This window comes from Chenopodium quinoa, unplaced genomic scaffold (genome assembly GCF_001683475.1).
Source record: "Chenopodium quinoa cultivar QQ74 unplaced genomic scaffold, ASM168347v1, whole genome shotgun sequence".
Taxonomy (NCBI): domain Eukaryota; kingdom Viridiplantae; phylum Streptophyta; class Magnoliopsida; order Caryophyllales; family Amaranthaceae; genus Chenopodium; species Chenopodium quinoa.
In genome coordinates, this window is record NW_018743529.1 from 158339 (window position 1) to 176633 (window position 18295).

General features: G+C 38.9%; 1 protein-coding gene across 1 annotated transcript; it reads right to left on the reverse strand.

Moving 5' to 3' along the window:
• Positions 1–12182: 12182 nt before the first annotated feature.
• On the reverse strand, positions 12183–12554 carry LOC110740183. Its single transcript, XM_021920660.1, has one exon. The coding sequence runs from the start codon at positions 12552–12554 to the stop codon at positions 12183–12185; it is 372 nt and encodes a 123-aa protein (XP_021776352.1).
• Positions 12555–18295: the final 5741 nt, after the last annotated feature.

Below are 18295 nucleotides of genomic sequence, written 5' to 3' on the forward strand. Positions count from 1 at the left end.
TAATCCGTTTGTTTATGCTTGATGCAGCCGGCCCTCAGTAGCCTGACTTGGTAGAGATGGCCAAGTCTATGATCAGGTCAGTTCCTCCAGCTGAAAGGGAGGCGGTCAGGGGTGTCGGCACCCTTGACCTAGACGGGATTGCAGGGGTCCTTGCTGAGGTATACTTAGCATATTTTTGAGTATTTGAATTTCTGGACGCCTGTTTTCTTTTTGTTTGAAAACTGACGCCTATTCCTTTGTACTTAGGCCCTGCTCCGAGTGAACGGCCTTCGCAAGCCGCTTGACCGGAAGAACAAAGAGGTAAAGGCTGCAAAAGCTATGGCCGCCTCTGACTGTGATAAGGCAATGTTTCAAATTGCCCAAAATGAAGTTCTGACCATTGATATTCTTTATTATCAGGCGCAGGCTACCGCCGCTGTTCGGGCTCAGTTAGAGGCGGCCCAGAAGAGGAATGGCGAGCTGGAGGCGACCATCACCGATCTCAAGGCCGAGCTGAAACCTCTTCGCCTAAAGATGTACTCATACGAAGCCTTGGAGAAATCCTTGGCCAACGTAAAGGAACGCCTGGTGACCCAAGAGAAGAGTCTTACCCAGGAGCACTTTGAAAAGGCCGAGCAAGAGATGAAAGAGCTGGTCCGGGAGATGATGGAAGACTCCGCTCAAATCCAGCGCATGACTTGGGGCCGCCTCTTCCCCAATGCCGACTTTGCCTCATGGGAAAAAACGTACCGCCAGTGTTCGGATACATATAATCAAGAGATCCTGGCGGCTGCTGAGGAAGAGGCGTTGGAGGAAGCGTTGGAGGAGGAGGAGCCGGTAGTGGCGCTTGTGCCGCTTGGGGGTAAGGCATCAAAAAAGGATGCAGCTGAAGCCGAGTCCAGCAAGAAGAGTGCTGACCAGGCGGCAGCTGCTAATATTGAAGATCTGCCCCCTTCTTAAGCTTTATGTATTCTTTCCACGGCCTGCGTGCCGTTTGTTTTGTATTTACCCGGCCAGGGGGCCGGGGCTTTGAATATTTTGCTGGTCTTTAATGACCGGCTTATTTTTTAATGAATTTTTGTTTTGCCTCAAATTTGTCTAAGTATTGAATATTCTAATATCCAATTGTTCACTAGACCGACTGTATTACATGGCCGATAGTTGCATACAGGTACGGATAGTTAGTCACGCCGCCTATGCCCCTGGACGACTGGTTGTCTGTTTCCAGGATAGACGATCAGTCGGCCATTTATCCAATCGGTATTCGAACTATTTTAAGGTCTGGATCCTTTTTAGGCAGGCGGTCCTTCTATTTGTAAATTTAACCAAGTAGGAAAGTGGTCTGACCAAGTAAACATGAGTGTTACCTAGTCGCCAAGGAACTGAGTAGTAGAGATAACAAGCGGCGGGTACCGGTTGTTTCCCTTATTCGCCAATGTTTGTTGGCTTTTAACTCATAATTTGTTAACCTAGCAGGAGTAGTGGTTGAGAGCCCCTGTTTGCTAAAAACAGGCGGACGACTCATACCTTTTAGGCTCCATACTAAGTTTGAGGGAGTGACTATAAGTTAACATAGGAGTTACTTAGTCTCCGTCACACTCTAGATTGAGTAGTAGAGGTATCAGGCGGCGGTGGCCGGATGATCCCCTTGATTCGCCAATGTTTGTTGGCTATTAACTCAATAGGTTACCTAGTAGGAATAGTGGTTTGAGTGCCCCTGTTTGCCAAAAAACAAGCGGTCTACTCAAACCTTTTAGGTTCCATACCAAATTTGAGGGAGTGACTATGAGTTAACGTTGGAGTTACTCAGTCGCCGTCACTCCTGCTTGAGAAGTAGAGGTACCAGGCGGCGGAGGCCGGCTAGACCCCTTGATTTGCCAATTTTTGTTGGCTATTAACTCAAGAGGTACCCTCTGCATTTATCCCAAGTAATATAGGCGGTCATCTGACTCAGATGTCAACTGCTACCACTGGTTTGGTTAGTGATAGAGTTATCCTTGTCTCAAAAACGGCTACGTGATTGCCCTTGGGGACAGTCGTATAGGTGCCGTGTAATTAGTTTATAGAACAATGTTCCACCCAAAAGGGAGCTGCTCTCTGCGACGAATTTCATCCGGAGGGATGCCGCCGGACGCCTGCTATGATGTTGGGACAGGTCGTATTAGTTTTGTAGAATTGATCAGTTGGCTTGGCGCCTGGTCTGATCATTCGGCCTGTGGCCTTGGTAAGTTCTTGGCGAACGTAGGTGCTAAGTAAAAGAAGGGTAGCCGCCTGTTAGGCACAGGGTCGGCCAGGCCCTAATCTTTTTAGCTAAGTATTAGGGGGGTGGCTATGTGTTTGGAACCAGTCAGCCATCTTCTTATGGAGAGTAGCCGACTATATGTCCAGACGACATGCCCCTATTGTGAGTAAAATACTCAATGGAGAGTAGCCGACTGTAAAGGTACAGACGGCATGCCCCTCTGAAGATAGAGTGAAAAACTCAATGGAGAGTAGCCGACTGTAAAGGTACAGACGGCATGCCCCTCTGAAGAGAGTAAAAATACTCAATGGAGAGTAGCCGACTGTAAAGGTATAGACGGCATGCCCCTCTAAAGTAAGAATAAAAATTAAACATGGAGAGTAGCCGACTAATTGTTAGTAGGCGTGCCCCTCTTAGTACAAAATTGAATAGTAAGTGCAAACTTTTATTAAGTAGCTCTTGATTATTTACATCATTCAAAAGAAATATTTCTTAAGATTATCTACATTCCAAGTTCGAGGCAACGGTTGTCCGTCTGGTGTTTCCAGACGGTAGGTACCGTCCCTGACTTCCTCATAGATTCGGTAGGGTCCTTCCCAGTTGGGAGTTAGTTTGCCAGACTCATTAGCCCTACCAACTGCTTCCATTTTTCTAAGTACAAAGTCCCCTACTTTGAGTGGACGCCTGTGTACTTTTTTGTTGTATGATCTAGTCATTCTCATGCGATAGATTTCATGGCGCAAGACAGCATTGCCCCTCTTTTCAGGAAGTGAGTCCAATGTCAGGCGCATGGCTTCCCAGTTTGCCTCTTCGTCATATAGCATTACTCGAAGAGTCGGCTCGTAGTGTTCTATTGGAAGAACAGCTTCCGCACCGTAAGTTAGGAAGAATGGAGTTTCTCCAGTCGCCCCTTTTTCAGTCGTCCTAATGGCCCAGAGAACATGTGGTAGTTCATCCGCCCATAGGCCGCCTGCTCGTTCAATCTTTTTCTTGAGACCGTCCGAGATGATTTTATTAAAGGCTTCTACCTGGCCGTTTGCTTGTGGACGGCCGACAGATGCAAAGTAGTTTGCAATTCCTTGATCACCCAACCAGCTTTTGAGAACAAGCGTCTCAAATTGGGGACCATTATCAAAAACCATAGACATGGGAACCCCGAACCGAGTGATGACATTTTTCCAAATGAATGAAATTACATCTTTCGTCTTGATTCCCTTTACAGCCTCCGCCTCTACCCATTTAGTGAAGTAGTCAACGACAACAAGTATGTACCTCCTTCCGCCAGTAGCAGGCGTATATGGACCCAGAATGTCCATGCCCCACTTAGCAAACGGTAGTGGTCTATGAATGGTAGTGAGGTCAGTAGCCGGACGGTGAATTAGTTTGCCAAACCTTTGGCACTTGTCACATTTTTTCACCATCTCTATTGCATCTGCTTCCAAAGTAGGCCAAAAGTAGCCCTGCCGCCTTGCCCTTTGAGCAAGCGTCCTACCGCCTATATGAGAAGCACAGTAACTAGAGTGAAGATCGTCTAGTATCTCTCGTCCCTTTTCTGGAGTAACACACTTTAAGAAGGGTTGAAGGTACCCCCTTTTGTGAAGTTCTCCCTTTATCATTTCAAAACAGGTGGCTCGTTTTTTCAGTGCTGCCGCCTGTTGAGGATCATCCGACAGTGTACCGTTTGTCAGATATGCCCTAATTGAATCCATCCAGGTTGAGCTTCTGTCTAGGGTTCCAATAGGGTTTTCCTCGATGCTTCTCTTCTCCATTACTTCCCAAAAAACAGTTCGAGGAGTATCAGAGGAGGCGGATGATGCTAATTTTGACAATGCATCCGCCTGGTTGTTTTCTGATCTCGGCACTTGGATCAGATGGAAATCCTCAAGGGAGCCGACTGCTTGTTGGACCGCCTGTAAATACTTGATCATGGCCGGATGGGTTGCTTCGTATTTGCCATTGTACTGACTCACTATCAATTGTGAATCGGAACAGGTGTCTATTTTTCTTGCCCCTGCCGCCTTGCACATGCGGATCCCGGCTAGTAAAGCTTCATATTCTGCCTCATTGTTTGAAGCCTGAAAACTGAAGCGTAGAGCATACTTGTACCTGTCGCCCTCTGGCGACTGACATATGACGCCTGCTCCACAACCATTTGAAGTAGAGCTTCCGTCCACATATACCTTCCATACTTGGTCTGGAACTTGAGAGTCAGGAGGACGAGTCATCTCTACAATAAAGTCAGCAAAGGCTTGCCCCTTCACTGCTTTTCTAGGCTCGAAAGTAACTTCGAGGCTCTGTATTTCTATGGCCCATTTGATCATTCGGCCTGACGACTCCATGATGGTAAGTGGCCGCTTGATAGGTTGGTCTGTATACACGACGACTGCATGTGCCAAAAAGTAGGGCTTCGATTTTTTAACAGCCATGAAGAGTGCAAGACCAAATTTCTCCACTAGGGGATACCTCAACTCGGCATTTTTCAGTACGTGACTGACAAAGTAGACCGGGAGCTGACAGCCGTCTCTTTCAGCAAGGAGAACAGCGCTTAACGCATGATCAGAGACGGCCAGGTACATGTAGAGTACTTCTTTGGGCAAAGGGCTGACCAGCCTCGGCAAGGAATGCAAGTGAACTTTCAATTTCTGGAAGGCGGCCTCAGCATCCGGCCCCCATTCAAACCTTGCCTTTTTCTTAATTGCCTGGAAAAAGTATAGGCATTTGTCGCCTGATCGGCTTAGAAATCTTCCCAAGGCCGCCAGACAACCTGTTAACTTCTGAACCTCTCGGATGGTACGAGGCGACTGCATGTCAATGACTGCCTGCACCTTCTCAGGGTTCGCCTCTATTCCTCTCTGATTTATAAGGAATCCGAGAAATTTCTCAGACTCAACTCCAAATACACATTTCTTGGAATTGAGCATGACATGGTGCCGCCTGAGTGTGGCGAAAGTTTCTCGGAGGTCCGACAGATGATCTTTCTGAAGTTTAGTCTTGACAATCATATCATCAATGTATGCCTCGACGTTTCTCCCAATCTGATCAAAGAACACAGTGTTTATCATTCGCTGGAAGGTAGTCGGGGCATTCTTAAGACCAAACGGCATGACCGTGTAACAGTATAACCCCTGATCAGTGACGAAGGCCGTCTTCTCCTGATCTTTCTTCCATAAAGGAATTTGATGGAAACCAGAATAGGCGTCCATAAAGCTCATCAAAGCATGGCCGGCTGTTGAGTCGACCAGGTTATCAATTTTAGGCAGAGGGTAACTGTCTTTGGGGCACGCCTTGTTTAAGTCTGTGTAGTCTACACACACTCGCCAGATGCCATTCGGCTTTTTAACAAGCACCACATTTGCAACCCAGTCTGGGAAGTAACATTGCCGAATGAACCCTGCATCAAGTAATTTTTTAACTTCGGCGGCTGCCGCCTGACTTCTTTCTTCGCCATGGTTCCGCTTCTTTTGCCGTACCGGCTTCTTTTTCGGATCCACGGCCAGTTTATGTACCGCCAGATCAGGACTAATGCCTGGCATTTCATGGACTTCGAATGCAAAGATGTCCTTGTATTCTTTCAATAATTTGTGAAAGTCGTCACCAAGGTCTCTCAGAGTAGTCGTCCCAACTTTGACTGTTCGATCAGGACGTGAGTCATCTAAGATCAGGTCCGTATGCTCACCAGCCGGCTGAGGGCGGAACTCATCCGACCGCTCCTCTGCCAATGATTGCTATTTTCTTTCTTTTCTTGCGGCCCCTGTCTGGGATGCCTTTCTCTTCTTGCCACCTGCTTCTTGAACAGGCGCACTCTTCTTGACATTGTCAAGGTCTGTTTTTTCACCGCTTGACCCAGTGGCCATAACAGTGGGCTTGACATCCGAGAGATAGCACTCTCGGGCCATCCTCTGATCTCCCCTTAGGGAGCCGACTGTTCCATTATCCCTCTCAAACTTGAGCAACATAAGAGATGGGATTATAACAACCTTGGAGTTATTCAGGGTGGGTCAACCCAGAATCATGTTGTAGGCCGAGAGTTCTTCTACTACCAAGAACCGGACTACCATGTGTCGTCCTTCCCCTTTTTCGCCCAGGCGGATCGGTAAATCCACTCGTCCTAGTGGGTGGGCGACTCCTCCTCCAAACCCTACTAAAGGGTGGGAGGCCGGATGTATGCAATCAGTTTGATATTTTAGTTTCAACAGACATTTGCTACTGATGAGATCTGAGGAGCTTCCGGTATCTATGAGGATTTGGCCAACTCTCTGGTTGGCCACTTTACATTCAATAACGATAGGGTCGTCATGCAGCCCTCTTACCCCTCCTAGATCTTCTTCAGTGATGACAATCTCAGGAAATGAATATTTGGACGGCCGTTCTTGGTGAATGGAATTTACATCTAACCGCCTGATATTGTCTTTGTTGCCCCTAATAGTGGGGCCGCCTCCTGAGAAGCCGCCTGCAATGGTGTAGACGACTGCATCATCTGTATCGGAGCTGTCGGCCTGTTGATTCTTTTTGGCCGACTGCTTTTTTGAGGAAGTGTTCCCCGTAGATTTCTTGACATAAGTGTCAAGATCACCTTGCTCAGCCAGGCGGTCCAAGTACCGCATGAGACTGATGCAGTCATTGGTGTGATGACCAACATCATCATGATAAGCACAGAATTTATCTTGGTTCCGGTTGTTTGCAGAACCCTTCATGGGGACCGGCTTCTTAATTGAGATCCGTCCCTTGATTTCTTTTAGGATAAACTGGTTATCCTTGTTAAACGCATACTTTGGGGAGTATGGTTTGAATTCTTTTTTCTTTTTCTGGGCCGGCTGTTTAGAGGAATCAGCCGCCCAGACCTCTTTTCTCTTCTCATCTTTGTTTGACGACTGTTTTTGTCGTCCTTCTCTTTTGTCGAACCTTTTTCCGTCCGACTGTTTTACCGTACAAAGATCAGTCGCCTGAATATAGGCTTCTGCTTCAATCAAGGCCTCTTGAAGAGTCGCCACCCTCTTTCGAACCAAATCAAATTTGAAGGTAGACCCGTCTTTGAGACCTCTGAAAAAGTCAGTATAGGCTACCTCATCCGGTAACCCTTGAATCTGTATTCTCATCAGGTTAAACCGCCTGATGTAAGAACGAAGCCCCTCCTTCTCACCCTGCTGAATTGTTCCTAAATCAAGGGTCGTTTTCTTCGTAGGGATGTTCATGGCGAAGTTGGAGGTGAATAAGTAAGAAAGCGTCCTGAAGCTATTTACACAACCAGTCGGCAGGTTGCCGAACCATTGTTGTGCGATTCCTTTGAGAGTCGTTGGGAAACACTTGCACCAAGTGGGATCATCCAACCCTTGAAGGTACATCAGGTTGGTGAATGCCATCAGATGGTCTTCTGGGTTAGTAGTGCCGTCATAGGCGCCTACTAGTACATTTTTCACTTTGGCCGGCTGAGCGGCTTCAGTAATTTCCTTGGAGAAGGCCGACGGCTGTTCACCAAGTCTAAGCAACCGTAGCTGCCAGTCCATAGGTTGGACGTTTTTTGCTGCAGGTCCACCAAACGGAGGTGGCTGCAAAAAATACTGTTGTTGCGGCACAAATGGTAAGTTTGGTACCGCCTGGTCGCTATGAAAGCCGGACTGACGGGAGGTGCCGCCTGACTGACTCTCACGATACGACTGAGTATGCCTCATCGAGGCATTTCGCAGACTGTCTTGAAAGTTTGAAGTAGAGGCCGACTCTAACAGTCGGTCACTCTTCTTCTGCTCTAGCAGTAGCCGAGCGTCTGTGAATGTTTTCTTCGACCCGTCCGCCTGAATATGACGAACAGGTTTCCTATTTCCTGTAGGAAAACGGAATTTTGTGAAATCAAGGGCAGGCGGCTCCCGCTTCCTAGATTTAGGATGAGGAGTCGCCTCTCGCCCTTGAACTGGCTTCCTTTTCAGTGAAGTGATGGTTTCTTAGCCGACTGCTCCTTGACTGGAGCAGGCGGCTTCTTGTTGATCAACTCTTGAATCTCTCCCTTGAAGTCCCTCATGAAGGTCATGAGTTCGTTCCTTGTGATGTGAGAAGACCCATCAGTCGGCTGTTGCCGAACAGGCGGTGCGCCTGCTGGCTCACTTCCAGTTTGAAGATGTTCCCGTTCCCTCCTTTCGGTATGACGGGTGCGTCGGGCCCTTAGGGTCCCGTCTGAAGCTGTGTGAGCTTCAACTTCAAATTCACTCTCGGTATCATGGTCCGACTGAACTTGAGGGTCGTCTAGGGGACGCCTCTCTTCAGGAGTCGGTACAGACTTGGATGCCATCTCAGAAGTACTCTCCCCACAGACGGCGCCAAATGTTTCGGGGTTTTCTGATGTCCTGCGGGAGAGTTACAATTCCGAGACTGGAACCGGACGCCTGTACCTGCAAAATAACGGAGACTCCTGGTGGTGGGAGCTCCGCCTCCAACGGTCAAGTTAGTACTTGATTAAGGAGTGATTAATGCGGAAATTAAAGTGATTGGGTCTCTCTAGGTGAGAGTGTTTAATGTAGGTACTCTGCTTTGTTAGCGAGATCAGCCGGTTATTACTGTGTGTAATTAATGTGTTTTTTCGTTCTTCCCCTTAATGAGGATTAAGGGAGGTATTTATAACCTTGGGAAACGTGCCCATCCTAGGTTTAGGTTAACCTAGGGCCGATTGGGCTTCCCTCGGAAGTTGGGCCTGGGTGGCCGGTTTCTCCATTAGGCATGGAGTATGCCACATGTCATGACATAATAGGTCCAAGGTGGACGAATAAGCGCGTGCCACGTGGCAAGCCCTGACAGTTCCAACTGGGGGACACTTGGCAGGACCTGATTGGCCCACGTGGCGCATTCCGATTGGTAGGAGCAAAATCCCCTAATCAGCTATAATATTAGTTTAGCTAATAAATAGAAGCAAAAATATGTCCAAGCTAGGAATAACAATAGAAAGGTTAAAGCAAATTCAAATTAAACTATGACATCACATTCTTCTTCTTCCTCTTACTCGCTGCCTATTACATCTTCTTCTTCTTGTTCATTTTCCATACTATTCACTCCCTGCAAAAACAAAAAATAAAAAGTCTAGAATTAATATACTTTGTATTTCGAATGATATAACGTAAATGTATAACTAATGACAGGAAGAAAATAACAAATAAGAAAGGCATAAAATAATGGATACAAAGGCTTGAATGATTTTGCTGTTATGACGAATAACGAAATCTAATAGGGGTAATATCTTTCAAATGCACCAAAAATAGGAGAAAAATAATGAAGACATTAGTCACTATCTACCTCTACTTTGCGTAATTTAGAAATCAAAAGGTTTATACCTTGGATGTAGAAGCCGATGAATGAAGTCGAAGCATTCCTGTTGTATTACCATCCTTCTCAGATTGACTCTCAAGAAACAAAGATCCAAACATGCTTAGATCAAAAGAAATTTGAGGATTTTGTTGCTGAAGTTGAGAAAAGAAGGAGCTAAGACCATTTGCCATCTCCCTTCTATCTTGTTGCCTTTTATCCTCATAATCTTTTTGTAGAGCTTCAACCTCCCGAGTATGCTTGTCTTCAACTTCCTTCATCAAAGCTTTCTTCTTTAACTGAGTTGATGAAACACCCCTTCCATAAAGGTTTATCTGAGACTTTTTCTTGTTATCAGAATCAATAATAGTGGAAATTACACTATCAACATCCTTCTCTGAATCTTGAAGTTCATTCTACATTTTAAGACGAGAAAAAAAAAATTAGTAGTGACAAAATTAAAGCAAAAAGTATAGCCACATAAAATGAGAATAAATCTTACAATCAATTTGTCCCTTAGATCACCGGGCTTCCGCTTTGTGAGCTTTTCCTTGCGTGTTTCTATGAACATTTAAGCTAGAGTAGGATTTTGTGTTGTTTTTCTATCCTTTTTCTATACAAGAGTGATGACTGTCAATTATTTTAATGAAGAAATAAACCAATAATAAAAGTGACGAGAAAAGAAAGCAAACAAACTCACCCATTTATATCGAACCCTAGCAAAACTCTTCGGTCCTGAAGTATGCATAATGTTCTTTTCCTTTCCAACTAACCGATTTGCTTTATTTTGCATACACCGTTTCTAACATATTAAGATAATGAACTAATTAAATAACCTTTTTCATAAAACATAATCATCATGAAGGGAGGTGAGTATAAGACTTATACATGTGTAAATACCTCATATTTTTCATCATTCCAAATCCTTAACAATTCCTTGAACATTGTTTTTGGGACCCGTTTTGGTGGATCCATCAACCTCATTTTATCATTGTCATATTTATGAAAGTGTACTCTTTTCAAATAACATTTGTATCGTCTCCAAGCAGCGCCAATGGCTTGCAAAACCCATCTTTTAGCCTCAACTGGGACAATGTAATGTTTCTACAACAATGTACATGTCAATAATTGCAAAGATAATCAAGTTTAAAGAAAAAAAACAGAAATTTAAGTCATAATTATTGGTATGTGATTATCATAATTCAACATTTGCATTACTCGTTGATCTAAGTTACCGATAATTACCATATATGTTATAATACTAAAACAATTACAATAACCAATCAGGTTTTTTAGTCAAGATTTATAATTTTAATCGTAATTCATAGTTTCGGATCTTTCAGTAACAATTATATTTGACTATAAGCTGATTAATCCCCTTTTAATTTTAATTTTTGAGAAAAAAAAAAAAAAAAACAAGCTCACAACACACAATTGTGAAGGAACAAAGATAATGCAAGGAAATATATATTGCAATAATAAGTAATATTGTTGTTGTGGCGTATAAAATATATCATGCTCATACATTATTGATTTTCTAAAAAAATAAGGTATATGTAAACTTACTGTGACATATCCCCAAAGTTCATCTTGCTTTTCATTTCTTAACTTTGGCAACTTAGGAATAGTTAATGGTAATACATTTGCCTTTCGAGCTATTGTTCCCAAGAAGCTAATAAACTCATTGCATGTATCATCATCCGGACCAACAGGTTGACCATGCTCATTCAAAGTAATTTCCAAGCGTTCATCTTCAGTTCTTCCATGGACTTTATAACACATAAGGGACCTCTTCTTGACTTTTCAATTCCATCTATCTCAATCAATTCAATTCAAGATTTTAAAGATTATCAATATATAAGAAAATAATATAATCCAAATAATCTAAGTGTAAAATCAGTCCATATGCATAAATAAACTAGTTTGGGCCCTAGTAGATTTAGATAATGTAATATAAATTTTTAGAGCAATCAGCTTCAATCACATCCATGCATAAAGAACAAACAGTAATGATTAGATCATGCAATTTATAATGCAGAATTAATTATGATAACTTAAGACTCTAATTTAATGTTCTAATTGTTTAGTCATAAATAAGAACATATTGATTTAGTTTCTTGGTTTCAGAACAATTTTATTTACAAGATTATGAACTTAGAGTGTCCAAACACTTTACAACAAGTAAACTAAGGTTCATTAATAATAATAAATAAATAAGTAAAACAAATTAGACTTGATTATTCAAATATACAAAGGGAAGCATGACTTGCCATTTTCAAAATGAGTGTCACTCTTACTTGAGAGCCCCAGTGCAGTTTCAGTAGGTTGCTGCACTGCAACGTCATTTGTATCTATTGCTGATGAAATGGGCTCAAGTTTTTGTTGACGCTTCTTATAAGCCATTGCCATTGCTATTGCTTTTCGAGCTCTTTTCATTTTGAAAATCTGTAGAACATGCATTAAATATATATATATATATATATATATATATATATATATATATATATATATATATATATATATATATATATATATATATATATATATATATATATATATATATATGGGCAAAAGCTGTTTTTACCAACATATTTGTCATTCAATTAAAGAAACCAATGCTACTGTGTGCTAATCATAATGAGGAGACTTGCTTTGTAGTTACAAATAAAAAAAGTATTCAATTACAGTTAGAAGTAATTACCTTCTTACGATTAGAGTTGGAGCCTTGATTACTTAAAGTCTCCTTGATACGTGTCCCCTCAAAAGAAGAATCATGCTCATGCTCATCAATGTCAGAATCTTGGTCTGGCCTATATATCTCATCTTCCTCCGCATCTTTCTTTTTATTAATTTTCCCACGGCTGCCTTTTTCAGTTTGATATCGACCCATCAATGACATAGCCTTTTCATGCAGCCCTAAAGCTTGCATTTTTAGAACATTTTCTCTGATCCTTTGCAATCTTGACCTCTCATAATCTGGAATTCTTGTTTCATCAGTGTGAAACTGTCGATTGCTTGCTCCCAATTTAGTGGATTTTTTCTTTTCCATTCCTACAATTAAAGATAAGTAAAAAGTGCATTTGTGAAAATCGTTATAAAACTTATAAAAAGTAATGCACATAACATCGGGATAAAAAAGTAAGTAGAGTTATTTTAAAATAGGGTGTTGCACGTGCAGTGGGATGCAACATGTAAGAAGGGGAAGGGGGGTTAGTGCAGCTATTGGAGAGGGGATGTGGTAGGAAGCTGCAGTAGCAACGGTACATCAATAGCAGGCACCATTTGCTGCATATCAATTGGAACAGTGCAGGTAGCAGGCTGGCTTCATAGTCGTACCTTAGGCAAGACAGTAGTGCAACAGAAGTTTTATGTAGTTTTATAGCTATGCATATGCAGGCTAGCAAGAAAAGTGTAAATGGATAGTAGGCTAGTATAACTATATAAGGGAATAGTAGCTAAATTACAAATATACAGGCTAGCAAGAAGAGTTTTAATGGACAATAGGCTAATATAACCATATATATAAGGGAATGATAGCTAAATTACAACCAATAAAAGGTAAACCAGCACTCAAATTACAAACTTATGGAAGAGTAGGCAATATAGGGTATATTTCGGACTTGAAGATATGCCTTAGGTCATGATTTATGTTATTCATGGAGTGATAGTAGATAGCAACGTTATAATTTATACAAGAATCAACATGGTCTCCCCTGCCAAGGGAAAAGTATAAGGAAATAGTAAACAAAATCATTAGAAAGAATGATTTCAAGCCTGAAACCACCTTGGAAATCTGTATATAGTAGGAACCTTTTCGAAATTATTAGAAACCTGATGTACTGCAAATATTACTACACTAGTCATTCGATTTTTCATGATCAAATTCATACACTCTAACATAGGGATGAATTAGTCTTATAAGAAATGCATATATTAAACATCTTGAAGATACCCTGATATCTTTACTACCAGGACTTCCATGACAAGCGTTCTAGATGTTGCTTGTTACAGTTTCAGCATTAACACCTCTGAGGACTCCTTTTCTCTTTCAATTGCTTCAAAAAACATGACACTAGAAAGCAATGGGACTCTAGTTGACATGAACATAAGGTTTGCTAAGTAGGAAGGCCCATAATCGAATCTTTACAGTAGTCCCTTATTCTGACCCTACTGCTTTCATGAAATAAAAGACTTCGTTTAGCTAAGTAAACCATATAATGTGAATGACAGTGTGTCCATGTCTTTATGTTGTGTTCATCTTATTTATTATCGCAGTCATCTATTTAGCTCAAACCATTCATCAAAGAAAACTTGCTTGATTCCAGAAATTCAAATGGAAGTTGAAAAACATGACAGGAAAGGAAAAGTGTAAACAGGGATATCAGAGGTACAGGGTAAAAAAAGAGGACAAATGAGGGAAAAATTAGCCTACTAAATTGGTCAAGGGTTCAGACAAATGTTTAAGTGATTGTGTTGTTTACGCAACAAATGGATACCATTATTATACAAGTGGGTTAATCAAACAACAATCAAACCTTAACATAACTATGGGTCTTATACGATATCCAATTGTCATTCCCAACAAAGCATAATATCATTCAAGCTTTCTATCATATTGCAATTTAAGGATGATAATTTATAATTAAAGCTTAAACAAATAATATATATCATTCATCAAAATCAACCCAACATCAAAATTAACCATATTAAGTAGTAAAAGGGAATATGGTTACTTACAACTGGAATTCCGAGATAAATGACGATTTCACCGGCATCAAATCTAACTAGACAATCTTGAAAGCAAATTAAAGTGTGAGTAGAGAGCAAGCCAGCAAATTAAGTGCAAAACAAATTTGAGATTATTTAACCCCTAACCTGAGCAGAGAGTAGGAAGAAAGCAGATCAAGAAATGAAAAACAGTGAAACTGATTCTTGGGAAAATTTTGGAGCCAAAAAAAATTCCCATTTGCGCGCTTTTTTGGAGGTTATGGGGATCAAGAAATGGAGTTATGGAGATCATGGGGGTTTTTATTTTTTTATTTTTTTTTTGGAAATGGTTCATCTGGTTTCGTTGGTCTGAGCCTCAGAACTTGTTTCTTTGATGTTGGTTATTGTTATAGCCTGACATGTTGTAGGGGCCTTTGTTAACTTTATAATATTGCTCCCCCTTTTTTAATCTTTTTCATAAAAATACAAATAAATAAATAAAAAGTGTTCACCAATTCACTACATAGGTGGATAGGCTAGCTATATACAGAGTATTTCACTTAAAGGTGTCAAAATATGTTCCAATCTGAAATCAACTCAAAAAAAAAAATATTAAATAAAAAAACCTCAATTCGATCAAACTTCGACTCGCATGGACTAAATAATTTAGTATAACTCAAGTTTGAAGTTAGACTCGACTCGACCCAAGCTCAACAAATCCGACCCAAACACCCGAATTGACACCTCTAAATTTCCACTTTGTCAAAAAAAAAAAAATTTATGTTGTCCATAATTGATTGGCTGTTTCCTATCATTATTTTTAAATATTATCATAAAAAATAAAAAAAAATACAAAAAAAAAATAATATTTTCACATAGATACTCCCTCGGTTCCTTTCAATGTTCGTCTCCCTTAGACTATGCACTACCATGACTAAAAATAACTTCCATTGCATATTAGTAACACATATAATGATTGAATATTAATAAACTATTCATTGAGATGAATCAAATAATGCCCAATATGATTATGTACTTATGTTTTAATATTTAAAGTAATTTATAATTATGTCATCCTATAAATTATTAGGTTAAACCCCGTGCAAGACGCACGGTTGTTAAACAGTTATAATGAAAACCAAATTATAGAAATGGTATAAAAATATAAGGACTCGACACACCAATTATTCAATTATGAAGTATATAACCACATATAATAGTTATAATAAGAAATATAATATTTTAGAAATTTTAATTTAGATTTATGTAAAGCAAATGCCATTATTTGGATACAATCCTTCATTATGGTGAGAATACTATTTTTTTTAATTAAAGTACATAACTTAGTTTATTGATAAACTGTAATTAATTGCATAGTCACTTATCAGCCTTTAGCTCTTATCTGAACTTGTCAAAATTATCATATGAGCTTATTTTGTATTATTTATATACACCAATCAACCCTAACCTAAACTTATGCAACCTTATTTTTACTAATTAAAGTAAGTAAAAAAAAAAGGTGAACAGTATGAAGTTATTTGTAATAATGTTTAACAAAGTTTTTATGTCAAGGTTTAAATTTATACAAATACGAAAGTCAAATTGTATATATACAAAAGAAACATAGACACTTTTACCAGGCCATTAAGTTTTATAGTTATGTGACAGTCAAATTGTTTTATCATGCTTATAAGTCATGATGCTTAAAATACAATTACTTATCCATTGTTCTTTTACACATAAGTCATTTAAACTCGTGATTTTCATGAGTTAAAATCTCTTTGATACTGATTTGACCAGAATTAAACTCAATCTGATTTCAATTTGACAAATATGAACTCAACTAGACTCAACATAGACCTATAAATTGATTATTCTAATCTCTATTGAGCGTACATGAGGTTAACCCAACTTGATTTTTTTTCCAAACTTATCATTGTCTATATTTCTTATTTTTTAAAAATTAAACACAATTACTTTTTGCATGTACTATTTTATTTCATTAACAATGAATAATTTTTTCCTTGAAGGATAAACAAAATAATAAGTTTGTGGTTATCAATAAGGTATTAGTTTTTTATTTGTCATCTCACCTATATAGCTATTATTATATTTTTCCAATTCAATATTACTTAAGATAGTTGATAAAAATAATTAGTAAAATACTTATATAGGTATTTTAAGTCACCAAATTTCATACGAAATTTCTAAGTTCACAACTCTAGCTCTAACTAATAGTTAATTACTCATTGATTATCACACACTTTTTCATCTAACTTTTGCTAATCATACAGTAAAAAAATGTACTCTGTACTTATAGCATACATTGATTATAATCTTAATTTATTTAATTGATAATTAAGAGTAAAATTTAAGCTCAAGATTAAATAATTGGCCTGGTTTTACTAATCATTCATATATAGTAGTTTTTCTTTCATTTTTTTTAACTGTACAGAGTAACTTTTTTTATTACTTTTATAAATTTATACAAAGTAAACAAAATCTCTTTTAATAAATATATTATTATTACTATTATTATAGATTGGCTTGAAGGTAATGCTTAGTACGAAATTATCTCATCTAGCATCTTGATTACTAACATATAGCAGTGTTCATGTAATAAAATCAAAGAAATTTTGTCCATAAGTACCAATAAAACACGTGTTTTGGAAACAACTACCTATTAAAATTTACTCTAACAATTCCGGCTAGAATCTCCTGCATGTGGGTTTCACTTTTTACCTTTATGAAGGGTAATTTAGTATATTCAGGTGGATTTTATGAGGGAAAGGTAAAAAGAGGGACTCACATACGGGAGATTCTAGCCGGAATGGTTAGAGTGGTAGTGTCAGTTATAATTTTTAAAACTATGAGGTAATTTTATGAAAAATTAATAGATAATTGTTTCCAAAATACATGCTTAAATTAGTGATTCTTGACCAAAAAATTTAAAATAAAAAACAAAACAAAAAAGGAAAAAAAAAAACAAAACAAAACAAACTCCAAGTAATTCGTTAGAGTTTAGCATTCGTCACACAACAAACCAAGAACAAAATTCCCACAAAATCAATCAGACTAACGTGATTCCCACAAAATTTCCACAAAATCAATCCCATAAAATTCCCACAAATTCCCACAAATTCCCAATTAAGAATCCAAAAGATTGCTCTCTGTTATTCTAAACTCCAAAATATTGCTCAAATTTGATTTTGATTTCTATTTTCTGGTATTCAAGACAGTGGAGAATTAATATAGATTGTTTGGGGCATCATCTTATCTATTTTCTGGTAGATCGAGGAAGCAACAAAGACAAGTAAGTTCTAAGTCGACTCAACTTGCTTTTGTGTTGTTCGATAATATGTAACTTCATCCTATTTCGTACATGATTTCTGGAAATTTCTAATTTCCAATTTCGTATAATACCCTTTTTTTATTAGATTTAATAGAGGATACTAAGGGTATATTGTATTCATCTTTTATACTTGTTGTTACAACAATATGTGTAAAAAAATTAGGATGATTTTGGATATTTGTTGCTTTATTAATACATGCTGATTTCTTGTCTTCTATAAGGAATTAGATTATGAATTACCATATTTGCAGTTTTGGTATTTTAAAGTCTTATTATGTCAGGCCTTATTAGGTTTGAAAAATACAGATTTATTTTTTTTAAATCAAATTAAATTAGATACGTATGTTTATGCTTTAATTGGTTTGATTATCTATATTAATATATAATCATAAATAGTTTAGCAATATTATTAGTGAACATTTCTGTTAGACATCAAAATTTGAAACTTGATGCCACAAAAGGCCTGGAACCAGAAAAGAAGGCCGGCATATAATTGACTTATTCCATTTACATTTTGTTGGAATCTTGAATGGAAATAATAATGCTCTTAGCTAACACTTATTGTGGGGTAACATACATAATCCTTAGTTGTTGATCTCCTTATAACTTCTTATGTCGTAGAGTATTAAAATGGCAAATATCAATAAAGATTGGATTGATGGACCCCAAAATGCCGAAGAATATATTAAAGGAGTTGGAATTTTCTTGAATTAGCATTTCTAAATTCAACC

Coding starts and splice junctions, on each gene's coding strand:
- LOC110740183 (XM_021920660.1), bottom strand. CDS start 12,554: ATGGAAAAGAAAAAATCCACTAAATTGGGAGCAAGCAATCGACAGTTT.